Here is a 22,613-nt window from a genome sequence, read left to right on the forward strand (position 1 = left end):
CCTTAGTGTCATCTGCAAATTTACTAACCCACCCTTCTACGCCCTCATCCAGGTCGTTTATAAAACTGACGAACAGCAGTGGACCCAACACTGACCCTTGCAGTACACCACTGGTAACTGGACTCCAGGATGAAAATTTCCCATCAACACCATCCTCTGTCTTCTTTCAGCAAGCCAATTACTGATCCAAACTGTTATATCTCCCACAATCCCATTCCTCCGCATTTTGTACAATAGCCTACTGTGGGGAACCTTATTCCTGAAGAAGGGCCTGTGCCCGAAACGCCGAATCTCCTGTTCCCTGGATGCTGCCTGACCTGCTGTGCTGTTCCAGCAATAAAGTTTCAACTTTGATCTCCAGCATCTGCAGACCTCACTTTCTCCTCGAACCTTATTAACCGCCTTGTTGAAATTCATATACACATCAACTGGTTTACTCTCATCCACCTGTTTAGTCACCTCCTCAAAGAACTCAATAAGGTTTGTGAGGCACAACCTACCCTTCACAAAACCATGCTGACTATCCCTAATCAAATTAATCTTTTCTAGATGATTATAAATTCTATCTCTTATAACCTTTTCCAATACTTTACCATCAACTGAAGTAAGGCTCACTGGTCTATAATTACCAGGGTTGTCTCTACTCCCCTTCTTGAACAGGGGAACCACATTTGCTATCCTCCAGTCTTCTGGCACTATTCCTGTGACAATGACGATTTCAAGATCAATGCCAAAGGCTCGGCAATCTCCTCCCTGGCTTCCCAGAGGATCCTAGGATAAATCCCATCCGGCCCAGGGGACTTATCTATTTTCACACTCTGCAGGATTTCTAATACCTCTTCCTTGTGAACCTCAATCCCACCTAGTCTAGTAGCCTGTATTAATATTGTAGAATCTATTATAATCTCAATGTGTATCCCAAATAATTGTTTCACAGTCCAAGCTAAGGGAAGAATAATCAATGATTTTGTTTCCTAGTTTGTCTGTGAGAATATTTGAATTTCATTGGCGACTTACCCTGCCCAGTAAAACCGTGTTGCTAGCTGCTTGGAGATCTCCTTGGCTTGGCCCATGTTTCAGCTGATGTTGGGAAAGGACAAACCCAAGCTGTGGAGATGGCTAGATCTTTGTGACTCAGTTGCTTCAAGATCAGAATCTGGATCATAGAGCTGTCTGTCTTTTTCAGACCAATGGAAGAGCCTGTCTAAAGCGATGAAGAATTCAGGACATCATCTTGTGCCTCTGAAAGAAAACCTTGTTGATAAGATTTGGAAGGACCAGCCAAGCCGACCTTGCAAACCATTGTTGATTATGGATCTGAGTTACACTGGTGAGTCTGTTCACCATTAGAAATCACTCTGCTGTCATCTTGAACATCATTGTATACTGAAGTTCAATAGAATTCCAGTTTAATCTGTGCAAAATAATTGAAGATTGAAAGCGTCTGGTGTAATTTTGAAGGTGCTTGAGGCATTAAAATGAAGAGTTTTGTTTTTAGATTAGTTTTAAATATGAATGTGATCTTTTCAAATGGTTTTAATGTTCATCAGACATTAAATTGTTGCTGAAATTTGTGTGTGAAGGATTTTAATTTAAGATTTTACTTTTGCCAATTTCACCTGTCAGGACAACAGGCTATCTGAGCAGACAGTTTCTTCAGATGTGAAAAGAAAATCTTATGACTCTTCATGCTTCCTTCAGATGTAAACATAATTCAACATAAAATTTAACATGAAATAAATAGTTTTGAAGTGTGTTTACTGTTTTATTACATCTTAATTGAGCTAATAATTGAAATGAAACTTTTTTTCTGATTCGACGGGATTTTGGCATTGCCGGCTGGCTCAGCATTTATTACCCATCCGTAATTACCCAACTTACCCACATTAGTTCTTAACCTCCACATGAGGATTAGCCATAATCATACCTGCTCACTGTGGTCTGACACACCTTTGCTTCTCTTTCTCCTTCCCTTTCCTTCAACAACCTATTCTTAGAGGTGAATGGAACACTATATTCCTACTTCTTGCTAATTGCTGATCTGGATATTGAGTACTCACATATAAAGTGAACCTCACTCACAATTACCTTTTTATGATGTACTTACAATTTCATTGGGGCCCCGTTAGCTCAGTTGGTTGGATGATGGGTTTGTGATGCAGAATGTCGCCAACAGTGCAGGTTCGATTCCAGCACCAGTTGAAGGTTCCATTTTCTTGACCTTGCCATGCCTGAGGCATAGTGACCCTTGGGTTAAATCACCACCAATCATCTTCTGTCTCTAATGAGAGCAGCCCTATAGTCTGTAGTACTATGACAATTTTTCCTTTATTCCATATGTTTTGTAATAACGCTTCAAGATTGGTAGTCCAGTTGCCATCAGCAGAAAGCCAAAATACTGTTGAAGCATTTCACAAAAGCCAAATAATCTTGATGTTGAAAATCTGAAATTAAATTTGTAGATATTCAGCAGCATCATGCTGAGGCGAGCTGTTAACATTTCAGGTCAATGACATTCATCAGATCTTTACGCATCCGGTGGGACGTTTACTATCAATTTGGGCTAGATTTGAGGGTTCACAGGTGAAAGGAACAGTGTTTGACATCCACCATCTGTTCCCATTAACTCAGTTTTGTTGCCATTTCTGATGAGTTTTCAAAAATGTTTTAAACAGGTAAGATTCAAGAGTTATTTTGGACAAATTTCTTATGGTTATTATGGGGTTTTAATTAAAGTGTATTGTGCCTGACATAAACATGATCAGGAATGAGACAACCCCTTGAGCTAGCATTGTTGTGCAGTAAAACCACAGCTGATCATCTTCCTCAACTTCACCTTCCTGCACTGTCCCCAAATTATTGATTCACTTAAGACAAAGTGCAACATTCTGTTAATCTCGCAATTGAAAATACTGGAAAGCAGAGCATTCACTGGGGCAGGGAATTCACAATCCTCAGTGAAGAAATGTTTCCTCATCTCCGTCTTAAATAGCTGACTCTCCATCCTCAGTCTGTGGGATCAGCCTCTCGGAACCTACACTATCAAGTCCTGTCAGACATTTATACTATTCAATGCCATCCCTGTCTTTCTTCTAAACTCCAGGGAACATATGCCCGTTCGATTGAAACTTATCCCAGCATTCAATTCAGTGAACCTTTGTTTCCCAGTCTCTAAGAAAGGTATGTGCTCCCTTTCGGTAAGGTTACAGTGTTGTCCTACTGTTTGTTTGCAGCAAGACTTCCTTATACTCCAACCCCTCTCTCTGAATAAAGGCTATTGTACAATACATGCTGGCCTCTCATCATGTTAACATTCTGTTTTCGACTCATCCTACCGAAATGCATAACTGCTCACTTTCCCATTCAATACTTCATTTCCCACCTCCTTTGCCCACTCACCTTAATTGTCTTTATCTCTTTGCAACATTTCTATGTTCTCGCAGCCCCCCAAACTGAATCATGAAAGATTTTGTGGTGCCTCATGTTTTTTGAGGATCCAAAACCATTACTTTCTGGGTTTCCACTCAATATAAGGGACCTTTGCAATCCTCTTCCTAAACAGGTACTGTTTTACAGAACATCAGTTGAGAATTGTTTATGAAGTTGCATTATTGCTAATGCACAATCTATTCTGAGGGGGTCTTGTGGCACAGTGGTAGTGTCTCAACCTCTGGGTCAGAAGGACCAAGTTGAAGCCTCACCTCTGGATGTGATAGCCATGGTGTTGTAGGTGTAACAGATGGTTAAAAAGCTCACATCCATTCTTATCGCCAAGTGCAGGATATCTTATTTGCAGATTTCCAGCAGCTGCTGGTTTTGCGATCTGCTGTAATGATCACTGCCAACATTGTACAATCTAAATGGTGAAATGGAAATCTTCTCTCTCTAATTGATTAGGTTCTTTGTTATTTGCTGTAATAAGAGTGATCTGTGCAGCTAGAGTTGTGTAGAATAGGAAAAACCACTCTTATAAAATCCTAGCAGCGTGGGAAGGATGATTCTCCAATGGATTTTCAAACAGCAGCCTATCTGCTGCTTTTGTACAGTAACCAACAACATCTACATCAATCTTCAATCAGGATTTACTGCATAGAACCAGGTGATCTTTAACATCCACCTAAACCTTGAAGACAAAGCTTTGCTGAATCTGGATCACATCTCTGGCAAAAGTTCTCCTCTTTTGCTCTGTACTGGAGTCTAGGGGCAGATTTTTGTACTTTCCCTCAGTGGGCTATCTGATAAATGTGGATTGGAACGTTTGGTTTTTTGACTAAAGAGCTAGACCATGAATGGGAAGAGGTTTTGCTGTAGTTGTTGAAAGCCCTGTTTAGACCACATCTGGAATAACATTAGATTAGTTTCAAATACAAACGTTATCTTTTCAAATGGTTTTAATGTTCCTCACACACTTGCGTTACTGAAATTTGTGTGTAAAGGATTTTAGTTTAAGATTTTACTATTGCCCAACTTCACCTGTCAGGACAACTGGCTACCTGAGCATACAGTTCCTTTAATGATTAATGACTTCAAAAGTGAAAGGAAAATCTTGTGACTCGTCATGCTTCCTTCAGAAGTAAACATAATTCAACATAAAATTTGACATGAAATAGATAGTTTTGAAGTTGGCACATGGGGACATCTGGACAAAGAACTATAACCTTAAAATCTGTCTTTCAATAGAGAAATTAGGAGGTAGTTCAGGCTGAGGGTGACAGAAGTTTGGAACATACTGTCTGACAAAAAACAATAGATCTGAGGTCAGTGCATCGTTTTAAACCCGAGATTGATAAAAGTCCGGCTGTTAAAGGGAATGGAGGCAAGGCAACTGGATGTGAAAAGGACGTCGATGTGCCTTCAATGTAATAAACAGAAAAAGTATCTGAATGGTTCATTCATGGGCTCCTGTACTTAAACATGAATGTAAATCGTTGCTTTGTCATTTACTCTGTAAAAGTCATGTTAGTAGCTTTTAGTAATTGTGTTTAAACTCCATTTCAGGTATGTCTTGGCAAGACAAAATTGTACAACAGCGTGCGAAGATGGTGGAGAAAAATGCTAGTTGGCTGGTGATCACAGCCCTCGATGAAATTGCATGTGGGTGCATTTTTTTTTTACTCTTTAAAGAATTTAGCAATTAAAAAATCATGCCCTTTTTAAAAAGAAATTTTCCCGAAAGGGAGGCATTTACTTGATTTAACAACTTTTCTATAGCTTCAGTGGGGTCACTGACTCCCATTATTTAGGGAAGTTCAGTGACTATGTGAAGGCTGGGTTTGAAGAACTCTCTGTGACTATGCATTAATCCTGAACTTCTTATTGGATATGTTTGTGACTTATATTTATGTCCCCTGACTCTCTAATAAATAGAAACATTATTTTGAAAAATAGTAATGAGATATTTAAAAGGTAAATCTGCTTTATGCTAGCTAAGGGAGGAATGTTGGCCAGGATAATGACAGACACAATTCTTTCTCTTTGCTATGAAAACTTTAGCACCCATTTGAAAACCTTAGCTTTACGCTTTCTCTGAAGGAAAACATTTGTGATGATGCAACATGCCTGTGTGATTGTGTTGCAGTATTAACTTAGATAGTGTGTATGAGTCAGAATAAATTTGAATCCTCAGTTTTCTGACTTGAAGCTGAGAATGCTCCCAGCTAAGTAACAATCATAGTAAAGAGAGGTGTTATAATGGATGATGTGATTTACTAAAAGTCTTTTTCTTTATGATATCATTGTAATAGTTGGAATTACCCTCCATCCAGAAAAGACTCTGGGGACAAATTAAACAATATTTTCCTTCAGAGTCCACAGTGACATCTGCATTTTCCTCCTGGTTTTCTCCTCTCAGGATCCACTGAACACTTAAAAGAAAGTATTCCCACACACAGCATTAAACAATCTCTTTGTTTACTGTATGTTGTTATACTTCACTGGAAATGGTACTGAAGTGGGAGTTCAATATAGTCAGAATGCAGTTAGATGTAGTCTGCAAGAGGCAATGAGCATACTGAGCTTTAGTAGAGCGCATGAGGACATTGGTTAGACTATTTCCAGAGTACTGCGTCAAGTCTGGCTTTATTTGAGGAGGGGTGCATTTATATTGTAATTGCAAAGATTCACTAGGCTGATACTGGGACAAAGGAGCGATCTTTTGAGGAAACATTATTCAGGTTGGGATGACTTTAGTTGAAGTTTAATAGAATGAAAGGTGATCTTTATATGGCACATTTGCCTTTTTGAGTGGGGTTAACAGCGTGGTGTGCTATTCCTGTTTCTTACGATTTAGTGTTTATCTTGTGATTTTTAAAAACAATTCAGCATTCGTAATGTTTTTAGTTTTGTTTTCTGCTGTTATTGCTGTTTAATCTAGCTTAATTCTTTGAGGAACTCATCCTAGTACTTTATCCCTTTAAAGGGATACTTTAAAAAGGAAACAAAAATCTTGTTAACTATTAGCATTCATTACCAGCCGGCACATTTAGACACTTAAACGTATTCTTAATAATTTTTTTGGGCCAAGTCACACCCTTGAGGCACAAGAGTCTTGAACTCAGACCTTCTGTCCCAGAGGTAGGGAAGAGCTGTATTGCTGTGCTTCACGACGCTAATCTGGATGCTGAGCGTGACGTGCTGTTTGAATGTCTATCATATTTCTTCAATCTTGTTCTCAATTACATGCACTTTCTAACTCCTGTCACAGGAGAGCAGTTGGAAACTGAAGTTTAGTTCAGTGCAATTTACCTCCAAATTCCTGAGTTAAGGAGCAGGTCCATGTGGAAATGTGAGGTCAGTGTTTAGCATGCTGCCTTACAGCGCCTGGGAGCCGGGTTCGATTCCACCCTTTGGCAACTGTCTTTGTGAAGTTTGTGCATTTTCCCTGTGTGCGTGGGTTCCTCCAGTTTCCCCTCTCAGTCCAGTGTTTATGATTTATTTTCACATTGGGCTGTACTCTCCCAGCGTGACCTGTGGACTGTGTTATTTGAACTAAGTGTGTGTGACTTCTCACTGCCTCCCACCCACTGTGATTCGTCAGTTGTTAGAGTTAAATTGTGGTAAGTGCTCCATTTGAGATCTGTGGCACACTGGTACTTTAGCAAACAGTGGAACTGAACACAGTAATTACTGCAGCACAGTTTCATGTTGCTGCATGTCTCTTGGAATTGTGTCTCTATTTTCCTCAGTTTTTGTGAAATATTGGTCTTAAGTAAAGATTCTGGCTTTGTCAGTTAGATTATTGTAATGAGAACAACAAAAGCTAGAGATCGAATTGGTCAGACAGCATCCAGGGAAAGAACAATCTAACATTTCAAGGCATGCTGTGATGAAGAGCCATCTTACCTCGAAACACCAGCTTTCTCTCTCTCCATGGATGCTGCCTGACCTGCTGTTATCTCCAGCATTTTTTGTTTTCAGTCCAGATTCCAGCAAATGCAACAATTTGTTCCTAGATTATTGTAATAGTCCTGTTTCACTACCAGAAAATGCTGCATATCATTTAACGCTTGGATATGTATGAGTATTTTTTTCAATCTACCTTCCATCTAACAGTGTTTTTTTGTGCTGCATTTATTTAAACTCCAGCAGCACTGAATTCCCTCAGAAAATGACTATATGTTTTGAAAGCTGTTATATAATTGGTTACATAAAATCATAGAGTTATAAAGCACTGAAACAGATCCTTCGGTCCAACTAATCCTCACCAACCATGTTCCAAATTAAACTAGTCCCACTTGCATGTGTTTCGTCAATATCCATCCAAACCTTTCCCATTCATGTCCTTGACCAAATGTCATTTAAATGTTGTAACTGTACCTGCATCCAACTGTACCTGGCAGGTCATTCCACATATGAACTACTCTGTGTAAAATAAAAGTTGCGTCTTGGCCTTTTTAACATCTTTCTCCTCTCACTTTAAATACATGCCCACTCGGACTGCAAGCTGAAATCCAATTAGTTGGTTGTAGGATCATTTAACTCTGCCTCTCACTTGCTGCATCTGCTATTTGGCATGCCGTAGTCCAGTTTTGTAGCTTCACCAGGTTGACATCTAATTTTTAGCTAGAGCAAGGCTTGGTGTGCCATTATTGCCCGGTGATTTAGTCAATACCAGGTGGTCCCTCTGGTTTCATTACATTTAACTTTTGTCAATGGCTTGGCCCAAATGAGGGACTTGCTAGCCATTTGCGAAGGCCTTTAAGATTAACCAGATCAGGTCAGGCTTGCTATGGCAGGTAAACTATGACAGTCAGCACTGGTTCAATAGAATTTAAGTTCCATGCTATGTCATGGTGGGACTTGCATCTGTGTCTCCAGAGCATTACCCTGGACGTCTGCATCATCTAGTGATGTTACCACGATGCAGCAGTGTCACAGAGTGAAGCAAAGGGGCTGATGATGGGATGGGTAAAGAAACGAGAGTCATCTGGATGATCTGTACATGCCAAGAGCAATATCATTGCTGACAGCTGCTGTCCACAGAAATGGGAACAGTGGTTCTGGTCTGAAAGTGTGCATCCCAGTGTTGAATCTGGAAGGTGTAAATCTTTTAAGATTGATTGTAATGTTTTGATTTTCTTCCCTCCTCCACAGGGCTGTTTAACCTTCGGGGCTCTGACATACAGTATAACCCGGTATTCTTCGCATTCACCATCATTGGCCTAAACTCCATTCGGTAATTTGGGTTCACAGCAAACCTTCTGTTTTATGTTATCTCAAACTTTGAAATTTAAATGTTCAAGTAGCAATGGCTTTTAAAATCAATTTTCGAAGGCTGTGACAAGCTTTTGTTTTGAGACATATTAGATTTTGGATATGCCTGACAATGATTGTTTATAAACTGTACACTCCCAGATTGTAAAGTAATTTAGTTATGTGGAGTGTGTCTGTTTGGAGGGGGGTAGGGGCAGAGTCCTTGTGGGTACTTAAGGTTGAGACAGATTCTTGATCAGTTGGGGAATCGAGGGTAACGGGGAACCGAGGGTAACGGGGAACCGAGGGTAACGGGGAACCGAGGGTAACGGGGAACCGAGGAAATGGGGAATTGAGGGTAATGGGGAACCGAGGTAATGGAGAACAGAGATTAACGGCGAACCGAGGAAATGGAGAACCGAGAGTAACGGGGAACCGAGGGTAACGGGGAACTGAGGGTAACGGGGAACCGAGGGTAACGGGGAACCGAGGAAATGGGGAACCGAGGGTACCGGGGAACCGAGGGTAACGGGGAACCGAGGAAATGGGGAATCGAGGGTAATGAGGAACCGAGGGTGACGGGGAACTGAGGATAACAAACAAAGGGCAGGAAAGCGAAATGAGGAATGTCGGATCAGTCATGATCCTATTGGATGGTGCAGCAGGCTCGAGGGGCAAAACTAGGAGGAAGTGAGGACTGCAGATGCTAGAGATCAGAGTCAGGAGTGTGGTGCTGGAAAAGCACAGAAGCATCTGAGGAGCAGGAGAATCGATGTTTTGGGCATAAGCCCTTCATCAGGAATGGCTGAGCGGTCTGCTCCTGTTCCTATTTGCTGTGGTGTTATGGTAGGCTAATATTGAATATTTAACTATTTACAAGCTCCATCAATAAGTCTGGGAAAACAGCAGCAATATACTGATGTTTCAATGTTAGTACCACGAGTATCTGAAATGGTAAATCTATTTTCGAATGCTTGCATTCCAACAGTTTTTTCGTTGCCTTTCACCGCTGTCGATGCTGTTGTTAACACTGCACACATGCCTCCTTGCATCCTTTCTCCTTTAACTCCACCTTTGTATCTTCTCCTTTTCTCCTTCATGTACCTTATTCTGCTCTTCCTTGAGTGTATCTCAACAATTCACAGCTATCAATCCCAGTGGGACCAAGTGCCAGAGTTTAATTGCTCTTTGGGCAAACATGTTACTTCTGAATATCTTATTGGATTTATTAGTGGCTATTCTATGTTGCTGTCACTGGCTCTGGTTTTAGATATAAGTAGAAACATCTCTCCTGTCTACCGAATGGAGCCATTTTATAAGCTACACATATCTGTTAGATCATCCCGCCATTTTTTAGTTTCTAAAGAAAAAAGCTCCAAGTCGGGCTTTCCTGATTGGTGGAACCTCTTGGGTTTGGGAAATCTGATTTTGCTCCAGCTCCACTGTGACGATATCATTTTACATCATGAGAACAAACTCTTCAATCTGCTCACGAATATGACTGAATCACGTTTCAGTACAAATTCAGTGTAATGTCTCAGGACATTAGATTGAGAAGTGAGCCCGTTTTGAACTTGCTCTACCAATCTCTATGATAGCAGCTGACAGAATCCCTACAGTGTGGAAACAGTCCATTCGGCCCAACAAGTCCATGCCAACCCTCCGAAGAGTAACCCACCCAGACCCATTCCCCTACTACTTTTCATTTACCCCTGACTAATCACCTAACCCACACATCCCTGAACACTGTGGGTAGTTTAGCATGGCCAATTAACCGAACCTGCACATTGCGGGAGGAAACCCACACAGACATGGAGAGAATGTGCAAACTTCATACAGACCTTCGCCTGAGGCTGGAATCGAACCCAGGTCCCTGGTGCTGTGAGGCTGTGGTGCTAACCACTGAGCCGCCGTGCCTCTCGTGGTCTGTTGGTGCAGTCTGTGATAACTTTGTCTCCCTGTCTGTTCTCCATAACATTTGATTCCCTCGTCTCTCAAAAATCAGACTAATTCTACCTTGAATATTTTCAATAACTCAGTCTCTGCTGCTTCCTGGGGAAGATAAATTCATGAACTAATGACCCTCTAAGGGAGAAAGAAATCCTCATTTCAGATTTCAATGGGAGACCACTTGTTTTTAACTGTGTTGTAAGTTTAGTTTCCCATAAGGGGAACATTCTTCCTGTGTCGTGTGCCTCAAGATCTAGTCAGTTTCAATAAGATCATATCTCTTTCCTCCAAATTCTTAATGGCTTACCCCACAATCTGTTTAGCCTTTCTTCATTTGGCTTTCCATCCCATTCATCCATGTCTAAGCTCCAATGCTGGCCTAATGAAAGAGCACTGGTTAGTTCAGATTGTTAGAAACTGAAGTTGTTCAGTATCACAAACATTTTGCAACACTAAATTCAGCTAGCTTGTGACAAGTTAGCTAATCCAGTTCCCTTTTTTTTTGTATATCCCAGCCTGTTGCTAGTGGATAGGAGCTGGATTTAGGTCTATAACTGCACATGGTTCAGTCTGACACCATCTGTGAAATAATGTTAGTGACATATTTTGAAGTCAGGATGATGCGTGGCTTGGAGGGGAGCTTACACACAATGGTATTCCCATGTATCTGCTGCTCTTGGCCTTCAGAATGGTTGTCGTGGATTTGGCAGACGCTGCCAAAAGAGTTTTGGAAATTTGTTCCAATGCAACTTCTAAGGTGGAAGTTTAGATTAGTAGCAAAGCCTGATCCCAAAACGTTTGTTCAACAGTCCCAACTCTGGGTGGTTTAATTTCAATATTATAGCTGCATTTCTGTTAGCCATGGCTCAATCTCTGATTTATCTCTGAGTTGTGGGTTCAAATCCCACTCCAGAGACTTGAACACGAATGCCTAGACTGGGATTGTTGGATGGTTTTGGGGGAATGCTGCATCATCAGAGGCGCAATGTTCTGGTTGAAATGTTAAACCAGGACCCCATCTTCCCCTTCAGATGTTAAAGATCCAATAGCACGATTTTGTAACAAGCTGAGTTTTATTCCCAGTGTTTGAGCCAAATTTATTTCTCAGTCAACCACAAACAACCAATCATCTGATCGTGTTGCTATTTTTGGAACTTGCTACGTGCAAGTTCATTGCTGTGTTTCTTACATTGCAGCAACAAGTATACGTGTTGTCTGTGAATTGCTTTTCATTGGCCTGGGGATTATGAGCAATCTGTAAAAGTGCAAGTTTAAATTCACACTCTTTACATACAGTGTTAAAGCCAATTGTCTGATGATGATTCCTGCTTTTGCTTTGTTTTTTTGACTTTCTCTTATTTGCTTCAGAAATAAACAATTATGAGACTGCAGTGCAAGAAAAGAATGAGGATTAATCATTGCAAAAGCATTGTGTCTATTTCAAGTGAGCGCAGTTTTAAAACAAAAGCCAATGCCACTAATTCTCAGGAGGGCAGTTTCCATTAATATTTTTAAAGTAATCTTTTTTATTGCAGACTTTTCATCAATGAGACACATATGGAAGACCCTGCTGTGCGAGAACATTTGCAGCTTGACTGTGAGACAGCACCCAGTTTCAAGATAAACATACTCCCCTATGAATCAATTCTGACTGAACTGCAGACAATCTGTTCCAACATGACTTTGAAGGAAAAAGTCTGGATCAGTAGCAAAGCCAGCTACGCTCTTTGTGAAACAATCCCAAAGGTCAGTTGACAGTTGCTACTACAATATTAATTTGTCAAAAAACTTTTCAACCGGCAACCGAGGATGCAGATTGCTGTTTCGTTCATAAAACAGGTCCCCAAAGGGTTCTGCATTTGTTTGCATATAGAGTAAAAATTGTGTTGAGACTGCAAAGCAGCAGAGTCAGGATCTGTGGTGTAGTTTGTTGATTGTCAGTGAGTCTTAATTTTAATTCCAGGCTGCACTGATATTGGGAATTAATTTGACCATGCTTTGCCAGTATTGGCATGGACATCAGGCACTGTGAGAGAGAGCTCCACTTCAGTGAGCTAGGAAAATGTGGCCATCCAGTCGATATCCCACACAAGGTCACTTTCAAAACACATGGTGAGCTTTGCATTTCATTGTTTCGGGTGGAGATAGGCTGCAGTAGGAGGGTTAATTGGAAAAATAACATACAGAGGCCAGCAGACTGCTGATGGATGTTACCAGTGAGCTTCTGATCTTGGAGCACTTACAGACTGCCATCAGGGGTTTGGGTTCCTGCAAGGCAGTGTTTGGTTACTGTTGAAAAATGTGGTGCTGGAAAAGCACAGCCAGTCAGGCAGCATCTGAGGAGCAGGGGAGTCAACGTTTCGAGCATAAGCTCTTCATGAGGAATGCAAGAAACGTCAACTGTCCTGCTCCTTGAAGGCTCCCTGACCGGCTGTGCTTTTCCAGTACCAAACATTTTGACTCTGATCTCCAGCATCTGCAGTCCTCACTTTCTCCTTTTTTTGGTTATTGCCTGGAACTCTGAACAATTCAAATCAGGAGACCGACTTGATGCACATGTATGTGTAGGGCCTCTCTCCCACAAAATGCTAGTGCTTACAGAACTATCTGGTAAATTCCCTGCTCCCTTACAATTTACGTTGAGGTCACTTTAGTTTTAATAAGGTTCAGAAATTCTCACTCCAGCTGGTGGTGAATGACACCTCTGGGGAAATACCTCTGTTTCACTTGAGAGACAGACCACACTGTGGCTCTACATGTTTAGAGATGGACTCGTTCTGCACCTGACAATACAGTGTCAGCACTGTCTGAGTTTTACTTTGTGCAATTTGCCAAGCTCCATGAGCTCAGAGTGATATATTTTGTAAAATGGAAACTTATTACAAGCTGAAGTTTGTGATGCCGGCAGAATTTAGACTTTTTATAGACAAGCACAAATAGCTGGAAAAGTAAGTTGAACAAACCCTGACAGGGAACACATAATTACAAATGCCTAAAGGCTCTCCCCACTGTGGTTCATCTTTTCATTTTTAGATGCCAGTGATTAAATGTTTTCGAGCCTTTTTCTTTGAAGTTTCGACATCTACAACTGTCAACATTTTTGTATTGGATTTTTTTTGTATTTGACAGTCCTGTATCTTGATGGTATTTGTGCCAATGCTTAAAATTGCATTTGTTTCAACCAAGGACACTGTAATCAAGTCTGTTTTTCTTATTGTGAGTACTAACCACAGAAAGTTTCTGCTTCACATTAAATGAATGTATATGTTTAAAGATAAGAGTACACTGATGGCGAGGTGGGAATCTCTAGGTTTGGTCATCTCCCACATCACTGCACAGTGGATGTGACATTCTGCTGCTGTTACTGCTCAGTATTAGCAATGACAGCAGTTGATTATCTCTTGCCCCCATGGCATAGAAACATAGAAGATAGGAACAACAGGAGTCCATTCAACCCCTCGAGCATGCTTCACCATTCATCGTGATCGTGGCTGTTCATCAAGCTCAATAGCCTAATCCTGCAAGAGTTCATGTCTTTGTTCTTCAACACCGGCATGACATTAACAGCCCAAAACTGAGCACACTTCAAGAACATGAAAATTACAGGAAAACCCAGCAGCTTAGTCAGTAAATAAGGAGATTATATCCGAGTTGCAGGATATTTCAGGTTTGATGTGTTCCAATTTTCAATTTTTGCTACTTCTGTTTAAATCTTTATTGTAGTTGCGCTCTGTGCTAACTTCATATTTAAGAACTGTAGAGTATCCTCCGAGTAATTGCATTTCTGACTGGAAGCACAAAAAGAAAAACTAAAGTAAAGAATTGATTCTTTTTTTCTCTTCCTACTTCTCCCTCAAAAAAAAACCCCAAAACCCATTCAAGCCCATTTTGGGACCTCGGTGACTGTTGCCATTTCTTGTTTGAATGAAAGCAGAGCCATGCCAAGCACTCACCATGATACCTTGTGCAAACCTGATTCTCTTTTAAGTACTTAAGATGAAAACAATAATATGACACCTGTAAGTTGGTGCAGTTTTGCTCCTGTTGTGTCAGTGTGCCAAGAATCCTACTTACTTTGTAGTTACTGCTCCGTGGTATCATTAATTGGAACTATCGTACAAATAGGGCTATGAGCAAAGTAAGTTCTTGACTTTGATTTTAACAGAGACTCAGACTGCAGACTGTATACACTCCCATTTGCATTGCAAAAGCTCTCAAGAATCCAACAGAAATCCAAGGGATGAGACGCGCTCATGTGAGTAATAATTTTAATCGCTTGCTCTTCCTAACCTCTATCAGCATGAGCAATTTGAGATGATATTTAAATACAAACTGCACACATCAACATCAGCTATTATAGCTATTACCTGGCTACTAATCATATTGTTGTTTATGGGGTTTGATAGGTATAAGCTGTCGTTGGTTTTTACACAAGCTTAGGACCACATGTTGCCCTCTCACATCTTTTAAACTGAACAGTTATTTAAAGAAAAACAGTGACAAGTAAGCTAACAAAAATAAATTATTTGGAAAAATGTGTTTTGTTTATTTGTTTGTTCTACTTAGATTAAAGATGCTGTGGCTCTCTGTGAACTGTTTGCCTGGCTTGAGAAAGAGGTAAGAAAGTTTCTCATTGTTCATATCGGCATTTCTGGGATAAACCTCCAAGGTCTTTCACAGTCTTACTGTGGGAGCTCTGGTGAATATCTATCACAAGACACCATGTGGACTAAACCACAATCAAAGAGTTTTAGGTAATTCATATCAACCTACTGTAACTTTACTTTCTCGTTTAACATGCCCATTATTTCTGGAATATTTACTAAGATTGCAATTTTGCAGGTTCCAAAAGGCAACATAACTGAACTGGATGCTTCGGACAAGGCAGCTGAATTCCGCATGTAAGTCTTAATGCTGCACCTATTTTAGTGTAACAGAATTGTTTTACAGAAATCCAAATCCCATATGTTCATGTTTTGCTACTTGGGAGCATTAGGGAATCACCTCATGGTTAGTATTTCTCGCCTTTCCCACTATTGCTGAATTTAGGTTCACTACTTGAATGGAATCATGGTACATTAAAACATACAAAAACTATACAGAGCTCTAGTTAGACCACACAAAGAATACTGTGAGTAGTTTTCATCTCCTAATCTAACTAAAGATATATTGGTTGTGCACATGACAGTCCACAGAAGGGTATGGAGGGATTTTCTTATGCGGTAAGGTTGAGAAGGTTGGGCTTGTATTCGTCAGGGTTTGGTGGACTAAAGAAAGAACTTATTGCAACCTGCAAGATTCTTAAGTCTGCTTTACAGAATAGATGAAGAGGGATTGCTTCCCCATTATGGGAGAGTCTAGGACAAGAGGGCATCATGTAGTTGTGGGTATGTTTGCTGAGCTGGGAAGTTGATTTTCAGACAATTCATCCCCTTTCTAGGTGACATCCTCAGAGCTTTGGAGCTTCCTGTGAAGTGCTGCTGTGCTGTGTCTTCTGGAATTCTGTGTCAACTGGCACCCAAGCAACAAATGTTTATGCAAACCTTGAACATCTACAGGCATCATCTCAGAATTAGGGCCACCCTTTTAAGGCAGGGATGAGGAGGAATTTCTTCTCTGTAGGTTGTGAATCTGTGGAATTCTATGCCAGAGAGGTCTGTCAAGACTGGGCTGCTTAATATATTCAAGGCTGAGACAGGTTTTTAATCAGGAAGGGAATTGAGTTTTATGGGGAAAGGTTAAGAAGGTGGAGTTGAGGAAAATGAGGTTAGCCGAATAGTGGAACAGACTGAATGAGCCTGAATGGCCAACTTCTGCTTCTCCATCTTGTATTCTTATGGGATCTTGAAATTTGGGATCATAGAAATTTACAACAGTGAGAGAAGCCATTGATCCCATTATACTTTTGCTGGCTTTAAAACAAGAGTGTTTGTCAGCATAATGCTACTTTCTGGCTCTTGGTCCATGGCCCTTTTTGTTATGGGGCATCAACGGCACATTCAAGTACCTTTTAAATGTAGTGAGGGTTTCTGCTGACCATGCTTTTAGCTAGTCAGTTCCAGACACACGCGCGCATGCACAGGTAAAAGTTCTCCTCAATGCCTCTCTAATCCTTTTGTCAATTGCTTTAAATCTATGCACACTTAACTGTGCACTAAGGGAAGTAAATCTTTTCTTTAACCTTTTCCAGATCCCTCATTTTATTCAACTCCATTAAACCTCTGCTCAGCTTCCTGAAAAGAAACAACCTCAGCCAGTCAAGATGTTTATTACCATTAAATGTCGAAATAAAAAGTGTGATTTTTTTTTGTTGAAGCAGAAACAAAACACAATTTCAATCATCAGAAGCCAACAGAAATGTGATTCTCAAGATGCCAGTAAATAATCTTGCAAATCTCTAGTAATGAAAACCTTAATGTGGCTTAATTGGCCACCAGAAATCAGTACCGCCAGTTAATTAGCCAGTGTGTATTTCAAAGGTCTCTAAATAACGTGATTCTTCTCTATAAGCATATACAGTTGATATTAGTGTGTACCTACAGTCTTTTTCTCAAATTCATGTTTTCATTTTGTAAACCTGAAGCTTGCCATCAATATCCCTGCGACATTATAGTTACATTTTGATGTTCTGATTTATTGGTATATTGACAAACTAATGGGCTTAAACTGGGTCTGCGGCAGGTGGTGAGGGAATCAACGAGAAGGAAAAACATCATTCTTTCCAGTCTGCTAGCTGCAGATGCATCTGTCCATGACAGTATTGGTAAGAGTGACTACTGCGCAGTCCTTGTGGAGACAAAGACCTGACTTCACATTGAGAATAATCTCCATCAGGTTGTGTGGCACTATCACCGTGCTAAATGGAACAGACTTCGAACAGATCTAGCAACGCAGGACTGAGTACCCATGAGGCACTGTGGGCCATCAACAGCAGTAGAATTGGATTCCAGCACAATCTGTAACCTCATGGCCCGGCATATCCCCCACTCAACCATTACCGTCAAGCCACGGGATCAGCCCTGGTTCAATGGAGAGTGCAGAAGGGTATGCCAGGAGCAGCACCAGGTATTTTTAAAAATGAGATGTCAACCTGGTGAAGCTGCCAAACAGCATAAGCAGCAAGTGATACACAAAGCTCAGTGAACCCACAACAAATGGATCAGATCTAAACTCTGCAGTCCTGCCATATCCAATAGTAAATGGTATTGGAAAATTAAATAGCTCACTGGAGGAGGAGGCTCCACAAATATCCCTATCCTCAATGATGGAAGAGCCCAGCACATCAGCGCAAAAGATAAGGCTGAAACATTTGCAGCAATCTTCAGTCAGAAGTGCCGAGTGAAGGATCTGTCTTGGCCTCCTGCAGTGATCCCCAGCATCACAGACACCAGTCCTCAGCCAATTCGATTCACTCTACATGATATAAAGAATTGATTGGAGATTCTGGATATTGCAAAGGCCTTGGGCCCTGACAACATTCTGGCAATAGTATTGAAGACTTGTGCTCCGGAACCTGCTGCTCCCCTAACCAAGCTCTTCCACTACAGTTACAACACTGGCCTCTACCTGACATTGTGGAAAATTGCCCAGGTGTGTCCTGTACACCAAAAGCAGGGCAAACTTAACCCTGTCACTTACTGCTCCATCAGTCTACTCTTGATCATCAGTGAAGTGATGGAAGGTGTCACCAACAGTACTATCAAGCTCAATAACCACTCAGCTCCTGACTTCATTACAACCTTGGTTCAAACATGGATGAAAGAGCTGAATTCCAGAGGGGAGGTGAGAGTGACAGCCCTTGACATCAAGGCTGCAGTCAACTGAGTGTGGCGTCAAGGAGCCCGACCAAAACTGAAATCAGTAGGTATCAGGGGGAAAACTCTCTAATATTGGAATCATACCTTGCACGTAGGAATGTGGTTGTGGTTGTTGGAGGTCAGTCATCTCACCTCTCGGACATCTCTGCACGGGTTCCTCAGGATAGCGTCCTAGGTTCAAACATGATTGACTTTCCCTCCATTATAAGGACTGAAGTGGGGATGTTCACCAATGATTGCACAACATTCAGCACTATTCATGATTCCTCAGACATTGAAGCAGTCCATGTTCAAGTGCAACAAGATCTGGACAATATCCAGGCTTGGGCTGACAAGTGAAAAGTAACCGTCACGTCACATAAATGCCAGGCAATGACATTTCCAATAAGAGGCAATCTAACCACTGCCTCTCGGCATTCAATAGTGTTACCATCACTGAATTCACCCACTATCAGCATCCTTGGGCTTAGCATTGACCAGAAACTCAGCTGGACTTGCCACGTAAACAAAGTGGTTACAACAGCAGGTCAGAGACTAGGAATACTGCAGTGAGTAACTCACCGTCTGACTCTCCAAAGTCTGTTTGTCATCCACAAAACCCAAGTCGGGAGTTTGATCAAATACCCTCCATTTGCCTGGATGAGTGCAGCTCTAACAACACTATCCAACACTATCCAGCACTATCAAGAAGCTTGACACTATCCAGGACAAAGCAGCCTGCTTGATTGGCACCACATTCACATGCATCCACTCCCTCCACCATCGACACTCAGACCAGCAGTGTGTGCTACTTACAAGATGCACTGCAGAAACTTACCAAAGACAGAATCTTCCAAACCCATGACCACTTCCATCTAGATGGACAAGGGCAGTAGATACATGAGAACACCACCACCCGCAAGATCCCCTCCAAATCACTATCCTGACTTGGAAATGTATCACCATTCCACTGTTGCTGGGTTACAATTCGTGGGCGGCACGGTGGCACAGTGGTTAGCACTGCTGCCTCACAGCACCAGAGACCCGGGTTCAATTCCCGCCTCAGGGGAAGTTTGGAGTTTGTACATTCTCCCCGTGTCTGTGTGGGTTTCCTCCGGGTGCTCCGGTTTCCTCCCACAATCCAAAAATGTGCAGGTTAGGTGAATTGGCCATGCTAAATTGCCCGTAGTGTTAGGTGAAGGGGTAAATGTAGGGGAACGGGTCCGGGTGGGTTGCGCTTCGGCGGGTCGGTGTGGACTTGTTGGGCCGAAGGGCCTGTTTCCACACTGTAAGTAATCTAATCTAATTCTGGAACTTCCTCTCGAAGGGCATTATGGGATGGGGAATAGGTGCTGGCCCAGCCAGTGGCCCTTGAATAAAAAAGGGATAAAAGTTTACAATTTCCACTCCCTAAATAAAAAAAGCTTTTTCCTGGATACTTGAGAGCAACAGAATTGTAATCTTGTTCTTCCTAGTTGGCCTACTCAAAGAAATGCCTACATCACTGGGAATTAAAAATATTTGCTGAGTATGGGGTTAACTGAAGCAAATCAGAAGGTGCTGAAGGATGAGTTAGAACATAAGAACTAGCAACAGCAGTAGGCTGTCCGGTCCTTCGAGCCTGCTCCACCATTCAATATGGCTGATCATTTTATCCGCGTTCTCACCATATCCCTTGTTGTTCAAAAAAATCTATCTTCGTTTTAAGTACATTTACTGAAGTAGCGTCAACTACTTCACTGGGCAAGGAATTCCATAGATTTACAATCCTCTGGGTGAAAAAGTTCCTTCTCAGTTCAGTCCTAAATCTGCTCCCTCTAATTTTGAGGCTATGCCCTCTTGTCCTAGCTTCACCAGCCAGTGGAAACCATCCTCTCTACTTCTATCTTATCTATTCCCTTCATAATTTTATATGTTTCCGTAAGATCCCCCTCATTCTTTTAAATTCCAGTGAATATAATCCCAATCTACTCAGTCTCTCCTCATAAGCCAACCCCTCAACTCCGGAATCAACCTAGTGAACCTCCTCTGCACCCCCTCCAGTGCCCGTACATCCTTTCTCAAGTAAGGAGACCAAATCCGCACACAGTGCTCCAGGGGTGGCCTCACCAGCACCCTGTACAGCTGTAACATCACCTCCCTGCTTTTAAACTCAGTCCATTTAACAATGAAGGACAAAATTCCATTTGCCTTTCTAATTACCTGTTGTACCTGCAGACCAACCTTCTGTGGTTCATGCACAAGGACACCCAGGTCTCTCTGCATGGCAGCACCCTGCAACTTGTTACCATGCAAGTAATAATCCTTTTTACTGTTACTCCCATGAAAATGGAAATTGCTGCCTTTTGGTCTTGGGAGTAAATGGTGTCATTTTATATGTGAGAGTCTTTTCTAGCTTTCAAGTCAGTTTCACTCTTTCCCCCTTTATAGTCATCCTGGATCTCTTTAACATGGCTCAGTAATGGGACAAAAGCAGTGACAAAGATGCAGACAGGAATGTTAACTGGACTCAAGAGGCACTGAGCTCCGATGTTGTGCCATCGAGGTGTTCAGGATTGAGTTATGAACACATGTTTCTGTAACAAATCAGCAGGTAGCAGAGAATCTCTGACCCTTGTTTAAGAGCTTGTTGGTGCAATGCTGTCAGATAGTCCCAGGAAGGTAAGGCTCCCTGCTAGGGACCTTACTTCATCTTGTCCTTCTCCTCCCTCTGTGAGAAACTTCTTTGCTGCAAATGCTTCATTTGCCTCTGAGGTCTGTGTGGCTCAGTGGTTAGCACTGCTGCCTCACAGTGCCACAGACCCGGGTTCAATTCCAGCCTTGGGTAACTGTCTGTGTGGAGTTTGCATATTCTCCCTGTGTCTTTGTGGGTTTCCTCCCACAGTCCAAAGATGTACAGGTAAGGTGAATTGGCCATGCTAAATTGACCATAATGTTAGGTCCATGTGGTGAATACTTTTGGGGAGGGAGCTCCAGGAGTTTAAGCCAGTAATGGTGAGCAGGTCTTCTGGGTATTATAGATTTCAGCTTTGCGACGTGGTGTTGAAGAAATGTTGTTGGTTTGTTGCTGTATATATCATGGACAGTGCAGTCTGAGGCCATAGTGTGTGGCACTGTTATAGAGAGGACAGCGCGGATTGGAGTCTGATCCATTCTTATACATTGCACTATTGCTGAAGACAAAATTTATACCATGTCAATTTTACAAACAGTCCCTCTGCTTTGCTGTAGTTATTATGGACTGTATGGTCTGCTCTGTATTTGAAGATCAAACACTAGCATCATTATTAGTTTTTCAAACATTTCCACACTATTTCCAAGCGTGATGCTGACCTTCCTGTTGCTCAATGTCTCAATCTGTATCTCACCTGCCTGCTCTTATTTACACCCTGAATGAAAACTTCAGCCATTCATCCACCTCCTGGGCATTCCAGAGCCTGCTGTTTTAACGATTTTACTGACTTAAGCCCTGTATAATCTCCCACTAGTTTTCTAGTTGATTATTCCCTTCCATTTCAGACCTTTATTCTTCATATTTCATCTAAACAATGCCTTTATCAAACTTCCTTGTCTGCTTCACTCCTTCTGCCTTTAAAGTAAATCTGGATTTTTTTGATCTTGTGTTCTGGCTCTGAGTCACATTCACACTAGCACAGGATTATTGGCAGCAGGTGGCAGTATTAGGATGTGAAGGGGGTAAACTCAGCTTCAGAGCAGGCTCCTACTGCATTCAAAGGGAATTATAATGACAGGGTCATTTCAAGATATGAATATGAAAACACTCATCTCATTTGCCAAACACCTTCTTCACAGCAGGAGATAAAATGAGCGACTGAACATAGCGATCAATTAAAAACGGAAAGAACTGCAGATGCTGGAAATCAGAAACAAAAAACAGAAATTGCTGAAAAAGCTCAGCAGGTCTAGCAGTGTTTGTGGAGAGAAATCAGAGTTAACATTTCGAGTTCAGTGACCCTTCCTCAGAATTTCAGATCCATCTGAGGAAACGTCACTCAACCTGAAACTTTGACTCTGATTTCTCTCCACAGATGCTGCCAGACCTGCTGAGCTTTTCCAGCAATTTCTGTTTTTGTTTCTGATAACAATCAATTAGTCTGCATCAAACTCATACAATGGCACGTGGTTACTGTCATATCTCTAGAAGTGGATACACAA

The 22,613-nt window shown here is 41.6% G+C and overlaps 1 protein-coding gene across 1 annotated transcript in view; it reads left to right on the top strand.

The window, feature by feature from the left end:
* xpnpep1 (X-prolyl aminopeptidase (aminopeptidase P) 1, soluble) overlaps window positions 1–22,613 on the top strand; it is a 119,393-nt gene that overhangs the window by 27,764 nt on the left and 69,016 nt on the right. The window contains exons 6-12 of the mRNA XM_043713118.1: window positions 1,187–1,330; window positions 4,999–5,094; window positions 8,593–8,674; window positions 12,177–12,387; window positions 14,807–14,896; window positions 15,208–15,258; window positions 15,484–15,542. Coding sequence (XP_043569053.1) covers window positions 1,187–1,330; window positions 4,999–5,094; window positions 8,593–8,674; window positions 12,177–12,387; window positions 14,807–14,896; window positions 15,208–15,258; window positions 15,484–15,542 — 733 coding nt within the window. The remainder of the gene's footprint in view (window positions 1–1,186; window positions 1,331–4,998; window positions 5,095–8,592; window positions 8,675–12,176; window positions 12,388–14,806; window positions 14,897–15,207; window positions 15,259–15,483; window positions 15,543–22,613) is intronic.

This window comes from Chiloscyllium plagiosum, chromosome 22 (assembly GCF_004010195.1).
Source record: "Chiloscyllium plagiosum isolate BGI_BamShark_2017 chromosome 22, ASM401019v2, whole genome shotgun sequence".
Classification (NCBI taxonomy): Eukaryota; Metazoa; Chordata; class Chondrichthyes; order Orectolobiformes; family Hemiscylliidae; genus Chiloscyllium; species Chiloscyllium plagiosum.